Genomic DNA, 16,050 nt, shown 5'->3' on the forward strand with positions numbered 1-16,050 from the left:
CGGTCCAGTGCAATAGCTGACTTTAAGTAGAACAGTATCTTGGTGGGTCCTGCATGATGAATCAGCTACTAAATATGCCTAAGTCGTGGTCTTATGATTTGATCTTTTGAAGGGGGTTATTTAGCATTGTGTATTTAAGTACTGGACAATAGCTGCCAGATACATTGGTTTAGTTTAAAGCAGTCCAGGATTGGGACTGCATCTGTTACACCTTTGTACTTGATTTAGGCTGAAGATTATTAGACTGGCTTAGATAATACAAAAAGCCTAAAATTTTTATCATGGTTATGGAATTTGGTCCCTGCTCAGTTCTTGACAATATACTCAAAAATTGTTGAAAAATTAATGAACACTACTACAAAGGACATGAAGTTGTCCTGGACTGTGTTCTTCTTGAGCCTGAACAGAGCAGAATAATTGTGCCTGAAATGGTATTAGGAAATGACGTTCTTTAATTTGTGTTGAGGATGACTATCATGGACTCTTCAAGGGATGCCCAGTAGACCATTTATCAGGTCAGTACTTTGAGGAAGGCAGAATATTTCCTATGTTAAAGATGTGAGAGATATCACTGTATGCCCAGTCTGAGGGCACTAGATGCAGATATTGTTAGGGAAACTAGTCGGGCAAGGGTTGGCATCCAACAGTTGAGAAGATCTTAACAATTCTGAAGTTAAGAGATCTCTTGTCAGGACCTTTTCAAATTCTTAGTGATGAATGAGGCATCTTAGATTGGATGGAATTACTGGCTTGCAACATGAGTAGTCCCTGGAAATCTTCAAACTAGGAAGAGATGATTATAGATCTCTTTGCTTTCATAGTACGAGAAGGAATTTAGGAATGTTGAACATCAAAGGCATCCTTTTATGTCATCCTTTGGCTGCTGACAGATTGTTACGTTCAGTTCTATTCTGAAAGCAGGGTTGGGTCAAAGATGGCTTAAGTGTAAAGGTCTTCCATTGTTTCTCACCCCATATGACCTTGCTAAGATAGCCAGGATTACCTTTTCTCCTTTTCCCTCTAAATTTAGACTTATGGAAGAATTACATTGCGGCCTTTTCTGGTATAGCTTCCTATCCTTTTCTTTGCAAACATCAGATTTAATGTTGGCCAGAAAGCTTGGATTCAATTCAATAAATAAATTTTTGAGTATCTACAGTGTGCCGGGAAGAGAAGGAATAAACAGTGGGGAAGGAAGAGAGGGTGAAAATACAAAGATGAATAGGATGCATGATTCCTTTCTTCTAGGGACTCAGCATCTACTCTCTCTGGTCAGCAAAACAATTACCCACTATCCCAATACGAGGGAAACTATGGTACATATAAACTATATTATGACAACTAAACACTCGGGGAGGTTGAAGGACTGTGGACTTTGGTCTTTGGTCCAGTTCAGGCTGTCGACAAGACTGGGCATATTCAGGATGCTATGCCATTCAGGTTTACCCTGAGGATATGGCTGATTGGGAATTTTGTCTCATATGTAGAGTGTGAGCCCTTCCAAGTCCTCAGTCAGTTTTTGCCCGAGTGACGCCGTTCTTGTTCTTGACCTATTTCATTCTCCCCAAGTGCAATCTTCCCCTAAGCCACACTTCTGGATACCTCCTTTCTGAGTGCTTTTCCTAAGACTGACCTGTGATTACTTTCTTGTTCTCAGAAATGAAATCGCCAGGTGGCATCTGAAATGAGACAGGACTTGTTAATCCAGGGTCAGATAAGGTAACGCTGTAAGCTGCAAACACCTCATGGTCAATCTCAAAGGGCAAGTGAAAGTGTCATGTCTGAAGCTGAGGTTACTCCTGGTTACACATGGTCATGAATTTTGATGTGTGGCAGAGTATGGAAGCAAATTTTGATCTTCCAACTTTCCTTTCTGCCATAACGTCATTTGTCTGTAGGAGAGTCTACTTTAGAAAATAAATCTACCCCCCCTTCAATTTCATCTTCCTGTCCGGGGAAGTACACAGGGTGCTTGGTATCCAAGACTAGGTTGTTACGAGGTTGTATAGGGAAGTAAAACTTGTCACAAAATTGACCTATCCTCTAATTAACTGCTTATAAAATTGACCTCTACTCAGATATCTCCTCTGTGTATCTGTTCCTCTGAGCTCCCTCTTTGTTGGTCCATTCCTTTCTGATTGCCAGACAATGTGCAGATCCTATAACACAGTGCAAATATAACATAATCTCCTTGTGTGAAATGAACTTGCAAAACTGGCTAAAGATATAGAATTTCCTGAATAGACTAACAGTGATGGTGCTCAACTGTTGGAATCTAACAAATGAGGCACTGGCAGAATGAGACCACTGACAATTGAAGAAGAGGGTATTAACAAGGAGGATGACAAAGTGGGACTTCAAAAAAGCACATTTGGACCAACAAAGGTTAGGAGAGGCCGTTAGGACAAATTGGTGACTCTAATATATTTGCAAAAATGAACCTCTTTTTGCTGCAAAGGTCAAAAATGAATTCAAGGATATTGGTTCATGTTACACGATTGGTCAGAAAAAGTGTGCCCCAAAATGTCAGCAGAATCCATTCCTGCTTTATTCTAGTTATTAGGGCAGAGTTGCAATTACAACTTAAATTTTGTTCAATGTAAGATAAAATAGGTCTTAGTTTCATACTTTATATTTTAAGATCATGTTTTCATTAAATCTTGTCCCCTGCTATTTAATATGAAATTTGGTGTTATTTAAAGTGAGTTCCCTTAACTGGTCTCTTCCTGGTACGATTATCCCACAATTGCCAGGATATCCTCTCTTCCCTTGCCTGTAACTTTCGTAGAGATAAGTATATACAAGGTTTTCAAATTTCAGTTTGAAATTTAGCATGATCCATTTAGCATGACCTTTTTGGTCTAAAAATGCAATCACTTCTCTAACAAGAACGAGTGGCAAGAGGAACGGACCAGAAGTTAGGATAGAGGAGCGATCTCTTCAGTATCTTGATTTAGTTCTTGAAATATACAAAGTTGATGGAGAGATGCTCTTTCTGTGATTTTCTTTCATCAGGTAGCAGACAGGCCAATAGGGGCCTTTGAAGATTTCCTCCTCACCTAGGAGAAGGGAAGTCTGGTCACTTGGGTAAAGTCTGGCCATCCTCTAATGACTGGGGTAAAATTCCAGTTCCCTAGTGGTTCACAAAGCCCTTTGAGATCTTGTTCCTTCTTGGCCTCATCTCTTGCTCCTGCCTGGTGCATCCATTGGGCTCACCACGATCAGAGCAAGCCCCTCATTATTCCTTGGAGAGTTATTTTCTCTCATCTCTGAGGCTCTGCTCATGCTAATCCTCACCTTAAGCCTGCTGCCCCCACCCCTTTGCCTTCCTGGTTGTTCTGGCCCCTCAACTGTCCTCCCCTCTTATGGCCCTGGGCCCCTGTTCCTCTCCCCCATACACTGGGCTCCCAGGGAAGAGGGCTTGGGTGTTTTATCTCCAACTCAAGCCATTGACGCTGGTTTTTTTTGGAGAGCATGGAGGCTGAGAGTCTTCCTGTAGTGGAATTTCTCTGCATTAAATTATTTTGAGCACCATAAAAAATGTGAGAATACAGAAAATGATAAAAAATGAAAAATTACCCTTTATACCACTCTTAGAAATAGTTGCATTAGTTCTTGCTTTATTTCCTTCTAATCTTTTTTAAAATTCTATGCTTTTTTCTTCACTTACATGAGAAATTATTACCTACATACAAAACTGTATTATGCTGTTTATCCAGAGTAAAGTTTTTAAAAGAGCTGTCTCATTGGCTGAGACTCCTTTAGGATCTTGTCTTTTTGTCTGTCTTTTGCTCTAAGTTTCAGAATCTTAAATGTAGAAAGGAAGAAAATAACCTTCAAGAACCTAGGATCTCATGTAATCTTCAAACAAAAACAAGCATTCTGCTTCTTCCCATCACCTAACTTGGAGCAAATGTTTAGCTCTTACACTTTTATTTCTCCTGAAATGTTATTCTCCTCAAATATATATACACCCCCACACACATACAAAAGACGTCATCCAATTATAGAGGGAATGGAAGAAAAAAATCCAGTCCAGGCTCATTTGATAGATGCAGTTGCTGAGAGGTTAAGGCCAAGCCTAGGGTCCTCAGGCAAGACTTAACTGGTACCCTTTTCTCCTATGCCTCGCTGGTTCCCGGGTTCTTTATTAATCAAAGTATATTTAAAATTTACTTTCAGTTTTGCACCAGAAAAGTATCACTTCAGTAATCATGTTCTCGCTTTTCTCCTATCTACTACTGCTTCTTGCAAAAATCGTCCAACAGGCATGAAACTAAAATGTCGCCACCTTCCCAGGGATGCTTTGCTTGTTCTTGGGCCACATGTAACCACCGGAACCAATTTGAACGTGGCCAAATCAATAAATGACAGGTTCCTGTCAGTTCATGAGCTTCTGAGAGCCAGGCAGTGAGTTCCAGATGCATTCTAGGAAGCACATTTCCATGGCTAAACCCCCAAACACTTGCACTTATGTAAGTCCACCATCTCTTTATCAACTTTGCTCTGGCAGACTGTACCTTATAAGCTGTATGTAACTGTTGTCGATTCATCTTTTGTTTTACATATGGCTTAGTGGGCTTTTTCTTCTTTGGAGATCTCAAGGTTGACATGCCCAAAACAGGACTTTTGACTTTTCTCGCTTAACTTGCCCTCCCTGAGCTTTACTCTTCTCCATCTATCGACCTGGTCCAAGCTGCCATCATGTCTTCCTTGGACAATTGCAGTAGGCTACCTGGGCTGCCTGCTTTGATCTTTGGCTCCCTATACTGTTCTCAACACTACTTCTGAAAGGATCCTTTCAAAATCCCTGTTAGATCGTGTTAGTTCTTTGCTTAGAGCCTTCTAGTGGCTTTCCAGAATAAAAAGTCCAAAGTCCCTATGCTTATTCTACAAAGCCCTGCAGATCTGGCTCTTGCCATCTCTCTGACTTCAACTCCTATTACTTTGTCTTTGCTCACTTTGCTCCAGCCCCACGGGCTTCCTTGCCAGTCCTTGCACAACCACACTCCTGCTCAGGGACTATATACTTAACTCTTTTGCTCTTCTGATCTAGACTCATTCCTCAAGTCACTTGGATGCTAATTTTATCAGAGAACCCTTCTCTGACTACCCTAAAATAGTATCCCCTGGACCCCTTAAACTTGAACCTTTGTTGTCCTGCATTATATATCATCTCATATAAATTTTTATTAGTTTGTGTTTATTATTGATCTTCTCCCTTTAGAAGGTAAGCTCCATGAACACAAGTACATGGTTTTGTCCTTTGTTGTACCCCTGGGCATGTAACAGTGCCTGGCTACCAGTAGGTGATGAGTAAATATTTGAAAGTATCCTACCTCTGAAACTTCCATCAACTATGTAGAAGAAATGCATGTAGACAGTCCTTTCTGCTCAATATCCGCCTGATGGTAGGGACCAGCAAAGACCCATTGGATGGACTTTTGGTTGGGAGCTTATTTGGGGTTACAGGAAGAATAAAGACCCATTAAGAATAGTGGAACAAGTCAGTAAAGATTCCTTGAATATTCATCTGTAATTAATTTCTTCACACACATTCTTTTTTTTTCTAAGTTTTACCACGTCTGTTTTGATATGAATTTTACTTTCCTACCATCCCCCCCCCCAAAAAAAACCCACAGGGCTCTGTTTTATGAATTTGGGATAATATTTATTTTGAAACAGGCTTGACTTTCTCTACTCTTAAATTTTGAGTCAAAGGTGGAAGTTTTGTTGTTGTTATTTTGTATGTTAATGAAAAGGGAAATTTAAATTACACTCCACCATGAAGATGCTGCTTATTTTGAGCAAGAACCAGAGCAAAGCATGGTACAAATAAGGTCAGGGGTGAACCTCTGGCTTGTGTGTCAGCCCCTGGATTCAGCTAACCTCAGACCATTTGGCTGTCTTGTTGATCTTGCAGCTTTATGATGCAACACCACGGCCTCGTGACTGAATTTTACATAGAGCTCTCACATCGTATATTGGTCTCTTCCACCGTGCAAGAAGGTGAAACCCTGACTGCCCTCCTTTCAACAGCTGTGTGGCCAGTGCCATTTTTCCTTCCCTTTTTGTATCGGTAGCAGAAAGTGGCATGTGATGTTGAAAACAATGTGGCAGGTGGTCATGGACAAAGGCCGTGGGAGCTGATCACGCTGCCATGTATTAATAGTCCTGTGAAAGAAGTGGCAAAAGTTCAGTCACAAGAGGGGATAAATATTTGCCCGCTCATGAATCTGCTGCTGTGTGGCGGCTATGTTGGGACATACCCTCCAGGGAAACATTATCTTTGCAGACAGACAGCTTCTTCAGAGCTGCCTCAGAGGACCCCCGGCTGCTGTGCTCAACATTCCTGCTCCCACAGTAGACGCAGTTTGGAGCGTCACTGTCTCCCTAGTCACCCCCGCCTGGGGGACCTGGAGTGGGGATGGGAGGGACAGCAGGAGCACTGGCCCAGGAGTCAGCCCCCAGGTCTGCTCTCATGTGCAGCCTTTGGCCAGCCACTTGGCCCCTTGGGACTGCCTCAGTGGAACGAGGGCATCCGTCTTTACGATTGGTGGCTATTATTCTCTGTAATTCTCTGGTTGCACTAAAGTGTGTTTCCTAGTCCCCCAACTCTTGGCAAACAGAGATCTATATCGTCTTACAGAACACTCCATTCCTCTTGAATACCAGAGCTCCATCCCATGTGCTACGTCCTTGTGGGGGGTTCAGGGCTGGGAGCCAAGGAAGGAACAACTGCTCCTTCAGAGGTCAGTGCTCAGAGAGGAGAAGCCAGAGGACTCAGACACCAGGAATTCTATTTACATTTACAACAGCAGAGGCCAGAATCACGTAGAAATATTAATAGTTTTGGGCTTCAGTCCCAAAATTGCAAAACAAAAAATGCCATTTGCTTGGAATAGAACTTTTAACTCTGAGACTTTTCTGGAACTCATTTATTTATACTCCTTTAATAATAATAATTGTAAGAAGGCTATTCTGGATTTCTTTTCTTTTCTTTTTTAGAGGAGGGAGGAAATAGAAGAAAACTTTTCATATTTATTTTAATATGAAAAACATTGTAAAGGTCATGAACTTTCCTCATGAAGAGTGTATATAGTTAACAGGAAAAATACCAGGGCACACATATTTGTAGCATGAATCACCTCTTAATATGTCCTGTGGCTTTTCCTCTTAAATGATGAAAAGCAATCAGCATTAAACCTCATTAGGTTTTTAGCAGCTGTTGCAACTTGATCATTATTTCTGTTAGATCTTTGGATGTCGTATCTTTGCACTACAGTCCAGGCTATCTTTAGCTAACCCCAGCACCTGAAAGGGAAAGCAGTCATGTGCCATCTCCCTATTTATAAAGGTTAAAGGTATTCTCTCTGTAACAGGAGCCTCAGAATAGCCACATCCTTACAAATGTTCCCATAGGTGATTGTTTTAAATTCAAAGTGTATTTCAAATTTGCATTATTTTTCCCCATGCAAGAAAGCCCAGATGAACTATAGTGCAGCTGCCAGTGTGGCCTTGGCTAATTCTGCCTGGCTGGCAGCCCTGGGTTGGGTTGAGTCCTGCCTTTATTCTCAGAAGAAACTGAGCTTTGCCTCCGTAGCAAAGGTGTCACTGTCATGGTGACTGTGCTGGAGGAGGGCCGTGGTTTGATGGTAGCTACGGTGGGCAGTTCCTGCCAGGAGTCCTGGTGATGGCAGGAAGAACAGTTCTCAGCCAGTGGATGCACTGGGGACATCTTGCTCAGCTTCTCTCTGCAGAGCAAGGCCTCTGACAGGGCCTCTAATCTATCAGGAGCACTCAAACATCCCTGGGAATATAAGACTATGGGAAAAGCATATTTACCAACCTTCCCATAAGCTAAGTCTTAGTGGATAGGATTTGGGATGGAGTAGAATCGGGTGGGGGTGGGGTGACACCTCCAGGGGCAGTGACTGTAGATGTTCATTCTGCTTTTGAGGAGGGTGGGTCTTGTGCACTCAATTTTGAGATGTGCCGGTTTGGGGGCAGAGCTGAATCTCTCAGGACTGTGGAGGAGACGAAGCTGAATTCTACCACCAAAGGCTAAGGATTAATAGGAGGCAGGCCAGGCAAGGGTTGGCTTGGGACCTCAGCTTAAGCAAAGACTCCACTTGATGGAAGGGCAGATCTTTAAAGGCTCCTAACCTTGCTGGATGCATAACTAGCTTAGCTGTGGAAGATGGGAGAGGGTGGGAGAAATTATGTGGATTCTAGTCTGGAATAGCTTTCATTATCTTCCTCAGTTTTTCTTGGCTAACTATGGAGTAACAGACACTTTTTGTTTTAGGGTTTTGTTAACATCTCCACCAACCGCCACTGTTGGACTAGCTTAGAGGGCAGTGGGAGACAAGTGTTGCTTGAGATGGTGCCAAAGCTTGCCTTCCCCCTTCTCCTTGGTGCTCCCCGCCCTCAGTGGTCTCCCTCTAGGGCATGTCCTTAATCATTCACCTGCACACCGACCTTCATCTCAGGCTCCGCTTTCAGGGAAACTGATGTAAGAAAATACTTTATCACAGTGTTTTCCAAACTGCCCACTAAAGTGCTCTGGAGGCTACAGAGAACCCCCAGGGGTGTCATGGGACCTTTTAAATTTGCAAGGAAAACAGAGCTATGCAGTATCTGTCAGACCCAGATACTTTATGGTTTCCATATGAAGGTTGTGCTGCCTTCTTTTAAATGATGCCATATCTTTCTGAAACTGGGTTTTCCGTGGTTGTCATGATATAGCAAGTATGATGTGAAAATCAGCTGGAAAAGGAGATGAAGATGGTAGTATGCAATCTGGTTACAAGGCTTGAGAATTTGTTTAGAGCCTACAGGTGCACACACCCCAATCATAAGTAAATGTGATCAAGAATAAAATAAAAGCATTTTTCTTATAATGTATGTGTATTATTTTTTTCAAATGGATATGAAGTTATCAGGGCACAAATTCTTATTAAGTCGAACCTAATTATTGGAACGTTTAGCTATGTCTTTTGGTCTGGTGCTGCCCTCAGCCAATAAGGGCACTGAGAGCCAAATAATTTTGGGGCCTCTGCTTCATGATGGTTATGACAGTTTTTATGTATTTTGCACTACAGTGGATTAAGTGTTCAGGGACCAACTAACAGTCCTTATTGCAGATTAAGTTTGAAATGAATTAATGCTATTCCTTCGTATGTTCCTTATTCTCCTTCATCGTCTTGTGTTATTCTGTCACAGTGGCCTTTTAAACATGGACAAACATGCTTTATCTTTTCTTCTTTCAGAGAGTGGGTTCATCGAGCCCCATCTATTCATTTTCTGAGAGTGTTAATCTGTCTGAGACTACTAATGAGGGATCCATGTTATCAGGTTGGTTGGAAAAAATAAAAATAATTCTTACTTGTTATGAAGATGAGATAAAAAAAAAACCTGGGCCATGTTAAGCTTATTTTCTCTCTCACAACTCAATAGCTTTCAAATTTAGGAGGTATCTCACTTGCTATTTAAAAAGATATGAGAGACATGATTTCATAGAGACAAAAAAAAATCTGTATGTTTCTGCTATATGAACTGTGGGATTAAGTAGATGGAACTTTTGGTGTATGTCTTAAACCACAGGCAATTCAGAGAGGTGTACACTTGGCCACAACTTTGAGTGTGTTTTCAAGGCTCAGCAGCTCACTAGGTCAACGTCAGCCGAGACAAGCGGGGGCCTTCTCAGGGGGCTCCAGAGGCAGTCAGTGGGAAAGGCAGGGCCTGCAGTTTTGGCAGCTGCTCCAGGGTCCATGCCCTTCCCCACGTCCAGCCTCAGACCCTGAGTTAAAGGTGAGCAAGGGACCTCCCATCTGTCTCAAATGAGGGTTGTGAGGTCAAGAAACTTTCCCTCCTCTTACTTGCTTAGTGCTTCTCTTGTTCAGTGCTTCTTAAACTTTAACGCCGCTAGGAATCCCCTGGGAATCTTGTAAATTGCAGATTCTGATTCGGCAGGTACACAGTGAGGCCCAAGACTCTGCATTTCTAACAAGTTTCCAGAGGTTGCCCATGCCACTGGTGTGTGGCCCACACGTTGTACAGCCAGGACTTAGTGCTTTCGCCATGAGGCTCTAAAGAAAAGCTTAGCTGACATTTCACCCCGACCTTGAAAGTTAGTTCTTCCACTACTGGCTGGTAGATAGCCGCCTCTGTCAAACAGCTGCTCACACACTTTTGTGTGCATCAGAAGCACATGGAGGTCTCCGTGATGGCTAGAGCCCATCACCACAGTTTCTGATTCAGTAGGTTTGGGGAGGGCCCAAAGATCTGCATTTCCAGTAAGTTCCCAGGTAATGCTGATGCTGCTTGTCAGGGGACCACAGTTTGAGAACCACTGCTCCAAAGCCTCAAGATTGCTTATTTAGTCATTGTTGTTTCTGCTTGCCAGTGTTAAATATCTAGAGTGTTCTTAGTATTCATACATGCTTCAGTAATTTTCACGGATTTTTCTTCCCCCTAAGAAGCATCTCCTTTTACACCCTGTCCTGATAAGCTCCTAGGAAGCTCAGACCACTCGGAAGATCTTTTAGTTTGGATTTGATTTTACTGATGAGTTGTTTGAGTCAGAATGCGCCTCTTTTCATTACCCCAGTAACCGTCTTTTCCAAACTTGGCACTTAAAAAATGTTTTTGGTACTAGTCAGCTACAGAGCCTGCTCTGATTTGAGACTTCTGGGATTCATGGTGGTTCCACATCTTTCCTTTAGAAGGATCACCACTTCCTCATTGGTATTCTGAGGGGGCTTTGTGCTATTATCATTTAGCTAGCTCTTTGACTGTGGGCCTCAGGGCACACTCCAAATGGCTTTCTATCCTGGTTGCTCAAAGTTTTCTGGGAAGATGTATCCTTTTTCCCCCATGACCAGCCTTACAGAACTGTGTGTTCCATGTATTTCTGAGCTGCCATTTGCAGTTCTGTGTGGGGCATATCTAATAAGGGTGGACCATGTGTTCCATTTTGCCCGGATCAGTCCCAGAATGTGCTCATTGTTCCCACTTAATTATTAATAACACCCTCTTTGACTGTCACAAAGGTGGATTGTTAGCAGGAGATCTAGTTTTTTGACTTATAGAAGTTAATAAAATAGATGTTCTCTAAGATGTTCTGTTTGTTCAGAGAATTGATGACAGTTGTCTCATGCTCTGCTGATCTCCAGCTAAAGTATTGCCTTTCTTTTATTTATTTATTTATTTACTTACTTACTTATTTATTTATTTATCTGTTTGTTTGTTTGTTTGTTGTAGTGTTCCATGATTCATTGTTTGCGTATAACACCCAGTGCTCCATGCAATAAAGTATTGCCTTTCGTAGTCTAGTTCTTGACGGATTGGGACAGGGTTGATTGCCCTGCTCTCTCCAGGAAAGAATTCAGTGATCTCTTTGTTTATGGGATTTTGTGACTAAACATATATTAAATGAAGTCTTTCCCTGATTTCTAGCCTTTCCATAGAAGGGGATTCTCTCTGAATCTCTCCCCCCGGCTCTCTTTCCACAAAGAAGAGCATGTGCTCAGGCAATTGTTTAACTTCTTGAGTTGCCAAGAATTGTTGGCTGAAGTCACAAAGCTTTGCTGTGATTTACTGTAATTTATGCCGGTGAATCTCAGCAAGTCTTCACCCTTGCTAGGCATTCCTCTCTTGTTGAGTCAGTGCTACAGGACCCACAGTGGCTGGTCCAAACCAGGTCCACCTCTCATACCCCAACACCTTCCTACCCCTGTCATTCTCACCAAATCAAGGCATAGTCTGTTTTACGGAGAAAACCAAAACCATCCCAGTGGGAGCTCTCTTATTATCTCTTCTTTGTTGCTTGAAATATTGGGATTATCTCGAAACTTTATGTTCTTCTTGTTTTGGAAGAAATATCCCTCCTGTTTGCCAAGGCTTACCCCTCTACCTATTCTCTTTCTTACTATGTCAGTGGCTCCCTTTCTATTTTCCATTATCATAAAAATGTCCTTTCCTTGAACCAGATATCCCTTCAGATCTTCACCTTACCTTCATTACTCCATTTCTTGAAAGGTCAGGCTATGTCTCTTGAACCTACTTACTTTCTGTCAGGACTGATGGGCTGCATAACTTGCACACTGAATTTTGTGTACAAGGTTCTGCCTGGAAGCCATACTTCAGTCAGCATTCCTTGATCCAGAGGTTGCAGACTGGTGGCTCATAGATTGGCCCTTGCCTGCCAGAGACTTCAGTATATGCTTAATGGAGATTCCAGCGAGAAAAAAACTGGAGGGAATGAAAGAGAAGCCATTTGGAAGGTACACATGCATAGAGTTTGTCATAATTAAAGAAAGACATATGTTCTGAGATTTCAAGTATAGTAAGAAGCCCACACAGGATAAAGTTAAATGCCCACCTGCAGGCATTCCTGTGAAGCTGGAGCACATTGCTTATTGATGATACAGTGAAGATCTTAAAAGCTGCTGCCTCCAATTATATTAGAAACCACAATAAAAAGATAGTCAGGCTGAGTGACCTTTTCCCAGCACCTGCATTCCTCAACTCCTGCAACAGCACACAGCCTTTCCCACATTTCCTGTTTGCCTTCACCCATCCCATGGGGCTCTAGTTCTTCCTTAGCACTTTGCACCTTTCTGTATTATTTACTTGCTCTTTTTCTTAATCCTGCCTTCCTAAATGTTGACCTTCCCAAAGTTCTTTTCTTTAATCATCTTCTCCCCTATCTTCCACCCTCTTGGCTTTAACTGTTGTGGTTGGCATTGTTTTTTGCTCACAAGTACTTATCTCCAGTCTAACTTGTGTCTTTATGTAAGTCCCAAATTTCCAGGGGTATTTTGGATGGCCATGGTTCTCAAAGTGTGACCTGGGGACTGCTTACAGTTCTCTTAAACCCTTTCAGGGGTTCTACCGGGCCTAAAATATCTTAAAAATAATGCCACGATGTTGTTTGCCTTTCCACACTCAATGTCTTACATGTGTGCAATGGAATTCTCCAGAGGTGAGAGGATATGTGACAAGGTCACCACTCTGAGGGCTGAGGGAACAGGTGCTTGTGTACTGTGCTTTAAAAATTTCTCACATTTAACTTCTAATATGGTAAATAGATAAAACCCACATAAACAAAACTCTCTGAGGTTCTCAGTAATTTTTAAGAGTGTAAAGGAGTACAGAGACCAAAGAGTTTGAGAAGCACTGTGGTAGTGCATTCCACTCAATAACTTTAAAATGGAACTCTTCTTCTTCCTCTCACCTTGAACCTTCAGAACCAACTCCTAATCCTTTTAGTGGCACCACCTTTCCTCCAGACTCCAAGGTAAGAAACTTTGAACCATCTCTTATATTTCCCTTTGACTCATTCCCTACAAATAGAGCATAAGCAAGTTTATCGAAGAGTATTGCTCTTCCATCTGGAAAGATAAGATGCCAGCGCATAGGGGGGCCTTAAAATCATGACCCAGGAATGAACAGTGTGGAACCACTCTTGAGTTTTGAACAGCAGAGTAAAGTAATCACATTTGTGATTCACTATTAAGGGCTCACTGCAGTGTGTCTGGCCTTGGTTTGGTTGCTGACTAGGTCTAGGATGAGACCCTCTAATGGCAGTGACGTTTTCAGCTGTGGCAAAAATAGTGGTGCACTAACAACACCCATTCGGGTGCTGCATTGTGCTCCATTTTTTGAGAACATACTCGTTATCTATACTACATTATTGTACGCCCCCCCCCTTTTTTTTTTGTAAAGGAAAACCTCAGGGACTAGTCAGAGCAAGGACATTCATTACATATCGTACATTGAACTGAAGGGCAGATTGACTTGGGGACTTCCTCCAGGTCACTGGGCTCAGAGCTACTGAACCCAGTCTTGTGACCCTCGGGCTTGTGACCAGGAAGAAAATGCTGAGATCTGACAGGGCACCCAGGAAGTGCTGCTGTAATTCAAGCGTGCAGTCATATTTGCTTTTCCGATTAGGACCCAGAACTGTTAAGCCCAGGTATGTGCGTACCTTGTGGTCTTGGTTTTCTCCAGTTGACACTCTCAGATGAAAGCAGTCACATTGGTATGAGAAAGGAAACATAAGGAAGACCAGGAGTCTGTGAGCAATCAATCTCCTGGCCTTGCTCCCGTCTACCCAGAAGCATGGGGGAGGGGAGAGTGTTTATTTCGTAAATGAAGGGTAAATTCTTGAGTACGTAACAATGACATTCTCAGAGAGTGACAGAGCCTCTGTCCCCTTCCTATACTTCCTAACAGTGCTTCTCAAACTCCTGTGTTCCACAGGAGTTAATATGCATTCTGTGAAAAGAAGTGTGCTTCAATTAATGATGCTTGGGAAAAGCTGCACTTCAGTCTTCACATTGGAGGCTTAGAATGCCCTGCAGCATGTTAAAGGCTCTGAGGGGTCCTCTGATAAAAGCACTTGTCAAACTATGTTTAACGTATCATTTCCCAAGCTAATTTGAATTTAGTCATGAAATTATTATTATTATTTTTAAAACAGAATGTCTAATACCACCCACTGCACAGAATAAAAGGGCTATTCCCAGAACAGCGTTTGGGAAATGGGATTTAGTCCCAAATTGTTAATAGTGATTTTTGGATAGATATGTTACTTGTCCAGGTAAAAATTTAAAAATGACCATGCCAATCATTTATTTTTTATTTTTTTTAAAAAAGATTTTATTTATTTATTTGAGAGAGAGAGAGAGAGAGCACAAATGGGGGAAAGGGCAGAAAGACATCAGATTCCCTGCTGAGCAGGGAGCCTCACACTGGGCTGGACCCTGAGATCATGACCTGAGCCAAAGTCAGACATCTAACCAACTGAGCCACGCAGGCGCCCTGTGACCAGTCATTTAAACATTTTTCTCTCCCTTGGTGTCTTCTCACTCCCAAGCTTCAAATTTAAATCTCCTTTAAGAGACTCTCAGATTTCAATGTTTTGCCCTTACCTCGTCTTTCATGGCCTCTTCTACTTTTCTCAAGTGAACATCCCATCAGCAGCTCAGTATGTCCCAAGTGGAGTCTTCTCTAACCTAGACTCCTCCTCTCTCCTTCCCTGGGTCTGTTATAGTATCTTGCTACCCATCAGTCCCCAGGCTCAAATATTGTTCCTTTTCTTCCAGCATGTCTTCATGTTTGGTTGATCACACTACTTCCTAGACTTGTCTCTGCCTCTCCATTCTCCTGCCCAGTGCCACTGCCAACCAACTGGGTTTCTGGGTGGCTCTCTTTCCCTCTCTAGTTCATTGAAAAACCAGAGGGGGGCCCTCACAGCTGATTCTAATCATCCCTTATTCACACAATATTTTCATACCATCTCATGGTCCACGTGATGAAGGTCAGATTCAGGCTCACAGATAAGTCTTCCCACAGTGTGGTCCCACCATGCTTTCCTGACATTATTCCCAGGAACGCCCTTCATAGAGTTATGGAAGTGTTTCTTGGAGTTATGGAACACGTTGATGTTGTTTCTGCACAACTTCTGTGCACTTTTGGACCTGTTGTTCTCTGTGCTTGGAACTTCCCTGATTTTTCTTCTCAGCCGATCTATCCATCCTTCTAAACCTTTTCCAAGGCCACTATCCTTATGACATTTTCCATAGTTCTCTCAGCAGGATATCATGTATCCCTCCTGGGACATCATAGCACTTCACGTATAACTTTCTTATCACACTTACCAAATTCTATCTTAAATGTCAGTTGTTTGTATATCTACCTTATGCTTGCCAAAGCTCAGTGAGGTCGGCCTCGCTCGTCTGCATATTTGTGTCCTCTTCAGAGCCTGACACAGGGCTTTTACATAATAAGAACGAAAAAAAATTGTTGAATAAACATTAGTAGCGTTAAAATGTTATCTTTATATGTATAAAATATTCTGCCATAGCAGGAATAATATATACAGTATTCTTCTGTTCTTTAATTATAGCTCTTTTAGAGTGAAGAGCAATGGTGAAAATTCAAATTAGTAGGTAGTCACAGAAATATTTTTTCTGAGTTGTGTCACTTCATACTTAATTTAAACATGGGTATGTTTACTGTTTCCAAATTCCCTGCACATAC

At 42.2% G+C, this 16,050-nt stretch overlaps 1 protein-coding gene across 8 annotated transcripts in view; it reads left to right on the forward strand.

Annotated features, from left to right (window-relative positions):
* The window catches only part of NEK10 (NIMA related kinase 10), a 242,807-nt gene that overhangs the window by 26,519 nt on the left and 200,238 nt on the right, over positions 1-16,050 (forward strand). For all 8 annotated transcript variants that reach the window (XR_004819457.1, XR_004819456.1, XM_035723283.1 and 5 more), the window contains exon 6: positions 9,273-9,357. Coding sequence is in view for 6 of the 8 variants with exons in the window: in XM_035723283.1 (XP_035579176.1) it covers positions 9,273-9,357 (85 nt within the window). In the remaining 2 variants the exon portion in view is untranslated. The remainder of the gene's footprint in view (positions 1-9,272; positions 9,358-16,050) is intronic.

The sequence above is a fragment of the Zalophus californianus genome, chromosome 1 (genome assembly GCF_009762305.2).
Source record: "Zalophus californianus isolate mZalCal1 chromosome 1, mZalCal1.pri.v2, whole genome shotgun sequence".
Classification (NCBI taxonomy): Eukaryota; Metazoa; Chordata; class Mammalia; order Carnivora; family Otariidae; genus Zalophus; species Zalophus californianus.